Raw genomic sequence first — 8,829 nt, forward strand, 5'->3', positions numbered from 1 at the left:
CCAAATTCCATCACGCTGCGTCTTGCAGCCATCACTATATTGGCCTGATAAGCCCTGTCCTGGTTCAACAAATTTGTTATGCCTTACTCTAGTTTTTGGCGAACGCACAAATTTTTCATATCAATCTTGATTCTAAACTGCATTGACCCTTCAATGATATCTTGTTCAATTGGAAAAACAGTTTTTAATGAGAGAAGAAGGGCACTGGTACCATTGGCCATGACTTCCTTTTGGATTCCTTGGTTTCTTGGGTCCCTGTGATTTTTAGCAGAAAAGAGCCAAAGGAGGTGGTGTAGGAACCTTCCGATATGGGCAATTGCTAGCTCCTCTGTGTAGTCATCTTCAACAATGGTGAGAACGCAGGGCTTGAGGGAGATGATATCCACTCGATTTCTGGCCATAAGGGCCGACAGTTTTCCGACAGGTTGCCGATAATTTTTCGGTGAGTTTCTGATTGCCGGCTATTTTTCTGACGAGTTTCTTGGGGTGCCGATAGTTTTTCGGCGAGGTGAAAGGAGATCTACACTTTCTCTCAGACGTTGGCTCTATGAATTTTTTGGTTTTTGTTATCAGTCAATCTTTTTCTTTGGTGGTTTCTTTTCTCAGATCTACACTCTTCTATTAAGCATGTGGTCTCTTTTCTCATAAGTTTGTGGTGGACCCCTGAGACCACATTATTTCAAGAAGGCAATATTCTTATTAAAAGATTTTGTGGGCTATCATGTGCACTTCGCCAGCTTCAATAACTACAGGGTCTTGAACCTCATGGTTTTTCGAGTATTCTTTTTTTCGGCTTGGCTCGGTAAGGACTTTCTTTGTTCCTTTCTTTTCTCTTTCAAATGTGTTGTTCCAAGACCGGGTTACTAGGAGGAAGATTGGTGAGGGGAAGCTGGTGGGCTTTACATTTTGGATTCTACCACAAAAGCCCTTAGTCACTTCTAAAGAGAAGAACGTAACAGAGAGTAGCAAATGGCATATGAGATTCGGTCATCCCTCTGAGAAAATTCTTTGTTGTGTTTTTTCTTCATGGCATTTGCACTCTATGGACTGTGATATTTGTCGGTACTCGAAACAAACTTGTTTACCTTTTAGAAGTTCTACTCGAACATCTCTTGTACCCTTTAATTTAATGCATGCTGATGTTTGGGGACCTGCTCCAATTAAGTCTACTCGTGGACATCGATATTTTGTGACTTTTATTGATGATTTTTCAAGGACCGTTTGGGTATATTTACTCCATTCAAAAGATCAAGTTTTTCCCACTTTTCGAGAGTTCTTTAAAATGATTGAAACTCAAAATTAAAGTGTTGCAATTTGACAATGGGACAGAGTATGTGAAGAACAATTTTCTGCTTATCTTAAAGAAAAATGAATTATTCACCAAACCTCTTGCATTGGAACTCCCCAACAAAATGGGATTGTCAAACGCAAGAATCGCCATTTACTTGATGTCACTTGGGCTCTGATGTTTCAGAGTAATATGCCAAAACATTTTTGGGGAGATGCTGTTTTAACAACGTGTTACTTAATCAATAGATGGCCAAGCAAACTTTGAAAAATAGATCTACTATGGAAGTTCTAAAAGGAAAGTAGACTTCTTTGACTCATCTGAAAATATTTGGATGTCTGTTTGTGCACAATCAAAAAGTTGATAAATTAAGTGCTAAAGCAAAAAAATGTCTTCATCGGATACTGTCCCACTCAAAAGGAATATATATGCAATGATCCGATCAACCAACATGTTATCATTTCCCGCGATGTTGTTTCCGAGAAAATGAACCATATTTTGTTCCCACTACGAAAAATTTGGCTCAGGGGGAGATACATATGGTTATGCCCAACTTCACTGTTGATAAGTTTGATACTGATAAAAATGATGAAAATGAGAATGGAGGAGAAGTAGTTGAAGTTCTTCATGAAGAAGAACCTCAAGCTGAACCTCACCAAATCGATTCTCCTGTGGCCCCCCGTTGCATTAGTCGACCTCCACATACCACTCGTCTCCCAAGTAAGTTTCATGATTTTTATACCTATAATGCTTCCACCTATCCTATTGAACAATTTGTTGATTCCTCTCATGTCTCTCAAAATTACTTTTCTTATCTTAGATATGTTTTTTCTAATATGGAACCAGATAACTTCCAAGAGGCTATTTCTAAGTCAGTTTGGAAAAAGGCTATGGAAGAAGAACTTCAGGCCCTTGACAAGAACCATACTTGGGAACTTGTCAAGTTACCTAAAGGAAAGAAGTTTGGAAATAAATGGGATTATAAAATCAAGTACAATAGTGATGGTACAATTGAGAGGCATAAAGCTAGGTTGGTTGCAAAAAGGTTTACACAAACTTATGGTGACTATAAAGAAACTTTCGCACCTGTGGCCAAAATGAACTCTGTTAGAGTTCTTCTTTCAATTGCTACAAATCAAAATTGGCCCTTGTTCCAACTCGATGTTAAAAATGCTTTTCTTCAAGGTGATTTAGAAGAAGAGGTGTATATGGAAATACCTTATGATCACCCTAGAAAAAATTCAGATCTTGTATGCAAACTAAAGAAAGCAATATATGGCTTAAAACAATCTCCTAGGCCCTGGTATGCAAAGTTAAGCAGTCACTTATTAAATAATGATTTTACTAAAAGCGCTGCTAATTCTTCTATGTTCATTAAAAGGAATTCCGCTAGAGTTGTTATTGTATTGGTATATGTTGATGACATTATAGTCACCGGAAGCCACATACAAGGGATCGATCAACTAAAGAAATATCTCGGCCGTGTTTTTTATATTAAAGATTTAGGAAAATTAAGGTATTTCCTTGGTATAGAAGTTGTTTATTCTAAAAAAGGATTGTTTCTTTTACAATAGAAATATACCTTATATCTCTTGAGAGAAATTGGTAAAATTGGAGCTAAACCTATGGATACTCCAGTTGAGGTAAACAACAAGATCTCCATCAAGGATGGTGAACATCTTCAAGATATTGAAAAATATTAGCGAATTGTTGGAAAATTAATTTACTTAACTATTACCAGACCAGATATGACCTATGCGGTGAGCATGGTTAGTCAATTCATGCATTCCCCCATATCTTCTCACATGCAGGCCATTGATAGAATTCTAAGATATTTAAAATCTTTCCCTGGTCATGGAATCTGGATGAAAGACAAAGGACATGAAATATAATTGGTTATTGTGATCCAGATTGGGCTGGTAATCCTTCAGATAGAAAATTTACCACAGGTTTCTACAGTTTTGTTGGTGGAAATATGGTCACATGGAAAAGTAAAAAGCAAAATGTTGCCGTTAGATCCAGTGTTGAGGCATAATATCATGCGTCCATAACTTGTGAACTAATTTGGTTAACATCCTTTCTCAATGACTTAGGTTTCAAGTCAGCCAAGACAATACCATTATTTTGTGAAAACCAAGCTGCAATCCATATTGCAACTAATCATGTTTTTCATGAAAGAACTAAACATATTGAAGTTGATTGTCATTTTATCAGGGAGAAGGTTCAAGCCAAGACGATTTGTACTCCTCATGTTATCAGTGAAAATCAACATACAGATGTCTTAACTAAAGCGGTTAGCAAAGAAAAATTCATCCGTGCTCTTGACAAGTTGGGCTCGTTCAATCTCTTCGTACCAACTTGAGGGGGAGTGTTGAGACACCCTGGTGTATCCCAGTGATATCTGCATATCAGCCAACTTTCCTAAATCACGTGGATTTCCCTTAATCAGGCTGATCATAGTTTCCTATTGTGGACTCTTCAAAATAGAATGTTATCGTGTACAATTCTATAGATCTGTACAAGGGAGCCATAGAAGGTTCATAATAATACAGATTAATTTTCCCTCCGTGGATGTAGGCCCAATTAGCCGAACCACGTAAATTCTTGTGTGCTTGTTTTCTCTCCCATCCCTTTAACAGAAATAAAAATCGAGAAAATAATCACAAGAAGAAAGAATAAAACGCATGGATACGAGTATTCCGACGTGGACCCATAAACACAAGAGAATAAACAACCCCCACAAAGGGGCCTCTCTCTCTATGATCTCAAATATCAATTTTTTTTTTTTTTTCATTCATAAAATTTCCCAATTACAATGGCCGTGCCTCCTTTTTATACCAACTTGTTTCCTTTCTCAAAAAAGACTTCCTCTTCAAACACGCACTTGATCTTCAGTTCATATTGCACGTCCTTATCTTCTATTAAGATGCAAGCTTCCTTATCTCCTTTTAAGATGCAAGCTTCAAAAACAACCTTCCTAAACACGGACTTAACCCTCCTAAATGCAGACTTGTCATTCTAGACGTCCTAAAATATTCCCGACTAAATCTAAAATGTACATACCCAAAAGATAATATTCCTTCAAAATAGGGAACAAAAATATACTCCTTACTAAATATCCAAAATGACAACTAACTAAAAACAAATCTGTCTTAGATATTTTTATCGGTGTACCAACCCAAAATCTACTTGAAATTCCTATATAGCAAAAATGGACTCTTTCAAAATTTAGAAAAAAAACGTACGACCTAAAAAAAATAGACTTTTATCTAATTAACAAAAAAATAAATCCCTATAAAAAATTGATCCTAATAAAATTAATAAAAAATCTACCCAATCTCAATAAAATTAACAAAAACTAAAATTAAAATTCCAGCCACCAGATTTTGATTTGCATCAGAAACTGGTGTTTCTTTTGGGTGGGCAATGAAGAGGAGAGGAGAAAGGTAGGGAGCTTCAAAGAACACGATACCCTCAATCCAAAGCAGAAGCTTGATTTGGCAAAACAATTGAACCAGCGACCACGCCATGTAGAAGACGAGCCAGGACAAAGAAGGGGAGTGAGACAGAGGGACAATCCCCACAGGTTTAGCTGAGAAAAGATGAGAGAGTAAGCGGCTGAGAACCGGGAGAGGGTTTTGTTTGAAAGAGAGACCCGGAGAGTGGTTTGGTTTTGTGTGAGAGAGAGAGCCGGGTTTTGTTTGAGAGAGAGACCCGGAGAGTGGTTTTGTTTGACAGAGAGCCATTGCCCTATGGTCTGAAAGAAACGGTATACATGAGACTGTTAGAGAGAGAGAGAGATTTTCTCTGATACTATGCTAAGGAAAAATAGAAAAAAAAAGAAGACGTGATTTCTTCTATGGCTGTACACGGTTTTTGTATGTTACAAGAGCAAGATCCCCCAATCTATGGAATTGTGTAATATCTCAACATATTTATGGAATTGTGTAATATCTCAATATTCGTGGGATTTGTGGAGAGAAAGAAGTTAAGAAGTTACAGAAGAAGGGCATTACAACTACTATACATGGTAGGTAACTACAAAACTTCTAATACTTATATTGGTAATATGAAAAGTAAAAAAAGAAAGAAATGAAATTTATCACTACTAAATTAACTACCAAAGAAGCATGAAAATGAACATAAAATTGCAGAAAAAGCCAGCAACGATTCCTACATAAGAAGCACCTCAAATATTATGGGTTAGAGAGAAAAACTGATGGGTAATGGTGTAAATGATGAGGCTCGGCATTAGCTTCTCTCAGGGTCACCCTGCAAGATTTTTAGGTGCTCCCTTGTGACTAAAGTACTTCTGAAAATTTGTAGAGAGAGCGATAGGAATCCTTGTTAGTGTAGAGAGAGAGAGGTAGAAATCCTTGATAATGAGAAAGAGAGACTAGAACACCATAGCTCTCTCCCGTAACCCACATTCCTTTTTGACTTTTCTTTTTCTTTTTAAAACTTGGTGCTAGGGATATATGCAAAACACATTACAATAAGAAAGGGCATTTTAGTTTTTAAAAAATAACTATTAGGAAAAAAAAAGAAAAATATGGAGAAAAATACCTACGCCAATAAAAACAACAAGTTTTTTGGGAGTTATTAGAGATTGAGGGTCTTCAAGAGTTATGGGCAAGCTTTTTATGTTTCCACTACAACATAAAACTTATTTATTTCCCCTTATCCAACCGTCTATTTTACACTATTTTATTTTTAATTTTTTTTATAAAGTATTTTTGACACCAAATTTGGTATGTCTAATCTTCAATTACACTCGCACTAACGAAAAATATAAAAACAATATTTTCAATAAAATAAAATGACCAAAATACACCTGAAATTTTCAAGGGGTATTTTGGTCATTTTATTTAATCGAATAAATATTTTTAATATTTTTTATAGGTGTGCCCCAATGTGAATATGGCACGTACTAAATTTCATACTCATACAATTTGTATAGAAAAATTAAAAATAAAATACATTGAGAAGTCAGATCTAAGATGGTGAGTGGTTCTCTTGATCAAAATTGGATAGCTGGATGGTAGGGGAAGCATAAATCTTCTATACTGAAGGAAAAGTATAGAAACCTTTCCGAAGAGTTATTTGGGTCTTCCCTTACAAATAAGGGAAAGAAAGGGATGAGGGCATATAGGGTTTTAAGAGAACTTTGAGAGACGGATGGGCAAGTGGAGAGATGGGGAGAGAGAGAGCGAGAGATGAAGTGTGCTGAGAGAGAGTAGCTAGTCTAGAGACAAGAGTCTCAGAGTGACTGAGGTTGCACATAATCGAGGGGAGAGAAGAGAGTGTTATCGTAGAAGTAGGTTTCGAGCGAGAAGTTGGTTATTATTTTTTTTGCCAATTCATATGCCAAACAGCCTAGAGGCCATATTTCCACAAAACAATTTTAAAAATAAAGTTTAAAGAAATAAATGGAGAAATTTAAGTTAATGTCCATTGAGAAATCTCTTCAAAAAGTTTGATTTTTACCTTTCGTAGTCATTTATTTTCCAATTCCCTTATTTTTTCTCGAACTACCTTTACTTCGGACCTTCATATTTTGGACCTCGAAGGTCTAGAGTTCAAACACTTTTTGGCTTATAAACTTACGTAGTTGTTCCAAAGATCAAAGTTGGACCATCAAGGTTTAGAGTAGGTTTTTGTTAACATAAATCATCATCGGACCATGAAGATTTGTTTTTGATTTGAGAGAGATTTAAGTGAATCGAAACCAACTTCAGACCTTTCGACTTTTCAAACAGTTTTAGACTTTGAAGCTCCAAAGTACATTTATAAGGAAAACAAAAAGGAATATACTAGAGACCTCCAAGGTCTAAAGTACAAGCAATTTGTGAAAAAGGAAAACATTTCGAGAAACTGGTATAAATGTTAAAATCTAACTATCTGACGAATCTCTTTAACATTGATAACTTAGAAAGAATTAGCATAAATCTCTCAAATAGATAGACATGGACTCAAACGGGTCCTTAGATCCCAAACAAAAGTCATTTCCATGGAACTCAAATGGTAAACCCAAGCGAACACTCCCTATCGTAGATTTCCCAAACTTTGCCATTTTCATACTTTTAAACCCCAAATCACACCTCAATCCTGGGCTCTTAAATACAAACCTAGGCAAGATTATGATAGACAACCACAATCTTTATTGTCCGAAAAGCATGTGTAATATAGATCATTCGGTGTAATACAAACGTGTCTCCAAAGTGAAATACTTTATTCCATGGACCAATTTTATTATAACATTATAGTCCACACTCCACAAGAAATCAAAAAATTAAAAGAAGGTGCAAATGAAAAATACCCTATATTCAATATATGCATTCCCATGGGCAATATCTATCATATAGTAACGAGGGCCCCTTGACGTTGATGTTTTAGTTAGTATCCATCCAGAAGCTAGCCTGGAGTTTATCAACCAGTTTTTTATCAATTTGGAAGGCCTTTGCAAGAACAACATCAGAAATAGGTGGGTCGGCTCCAAACACAGCGTTAGCTATGGTTATCACCCCTGGATTCTGGCTGCTCAAACCTGCAATGGCAACAGTATTGCCATACCCCACATTTTGCTGGAAGTGAATGAGGCCCTCAGGAAATACAAACACATCTCCCTTTTTCAGTGTCTTGCTAATCAAACGGTTTTCGGGATTGCTGGTCACGAAGCCGACATAGAGGGTCCCTTCTAAGACTGTGAGGATCTCCGTGCCACGTGGGTGGGTGTGGGGAGGGTTTTGGCCACCAGGAGCGAAGTCTATACGTGCCAAGGAGATACCGAGAGTGTTGAGCCCAGGAATTTGCATTACATTCACTGGGGTGACCATGGAACCCAAAGGATTGCTTGTGTTGCCAGGCTTGTTGAGTCCGTCATAGAAGAAGTCATTTGCTGTCGCCAACATCGGGTCTTTGCAAACTTTGCCATTCACAAACACTGCATGGGAGACCAAAGAGAAAAACGTGATTAACATGTTGTAATCGAAAAAGTGTAGGCTTCAAGACTTAGCCGTGAACTAAGCTTTCAATTCTTCTTCAATTTAAAAATAAAGTAAAATATAAGAGTGTGTGATTGTTGTTGTAGTATTAGTATCTGATGAGAGGAGTACCTTTGCTGTAGTTGTCTGCAATGCAGAAATCCTGCAAGGGACTAGGATCGGATGCTAACCCCAGTGAGGCAATCATAGAAAGGGTAAGGAAAACAATTGTGAGCTTCATTTTTCTACAAATCTTATCAAATAGGATTAAGCTAATTAAATAGAATAAGACCACCTCCTCACTCTTGGTGTATGGAGACGCAAGAATAGCAGGCATTATATAGAGCCATTAGAGATGGTTGCCTAAGTCATGTGGGTTATGGTTATGCTTGATTAAGTCAGTGGGTAGTTAAAAAATTCCTCATGGACCTTATCTCTCAAACCAATTCAATTCTAACCTAATCCTTGTAGAAAGATGTATATGATGCCCTCAAATTAAAGACATGGGCAGGAAATGGGCCAGGCAGCCCTGCTCTCTTTTTTATTTTAGTTTTTGGT

The 8,829-nt window shown here is 36.9% G+C and overlaps 1 protein-coding gene across 1 annotated transcript; it reads right to left on the bottom strand.

Annotated features, from left to right (window-relative positions):
• Window positions 1-7,501: 7,501 nt before the first annotated feature.
• On the bottom strand, window positions 7,502-8,595 carry LOC148781763 (putative germin-like protein 2-1). Its single transcript, XM_088870813.1, has 2 exons — window positions 8,404-8,595; window positions 7,502-8,231 (listed from the first exon to the last, which is right to left on the bottom strand). Exons 1-2 carry the CDS (start codon window positions 8,510-8,512, stop codon window positions 7,681-7,683), a joined length of 660 nt encoding a protein of 219 aa, XP_088726939.1. The 5' UTR covers window positions 8,513-8,595; the 3' UTR covers window positions 7,502-7,680.
• Window positions 8,596-8,829: the final 234 nt, after the last annotated feature.

This window comes from Amborella trichopoda, chromosome 6 (genome assembly GCF_054954075.1).
Source record: "Amborella trichopoda isolate Santa Cruz 75 chromosome 6, AtrichopodaSantaCruz75HAP2 v2.0, whole genome shotgun sequence".
NCBI lineage: Eukaryota > Viridiplantae > Streptophyta > Magnoliopsida > Amborellales > Amborellaceae > Amborella > Amborella trichopoda.

Bases quoted from the DNA above. Each gene is read 5' to 3' on its own strand.
- LOC148781763 (XM_088870813.1), bottom strand. From the start codon at position 8,512: ATGAAGCTCACAATTGTTTTCCTTACCCTTTCTATGATTGCCTCACTG. The intron at 8,232-8,403 runs GTACTCCTCTCA...TCTCCCATGCAG, and splicing joins TGCAGACAACTACAGCAAAG to TGTTTGTGAATGGCAAAGTT.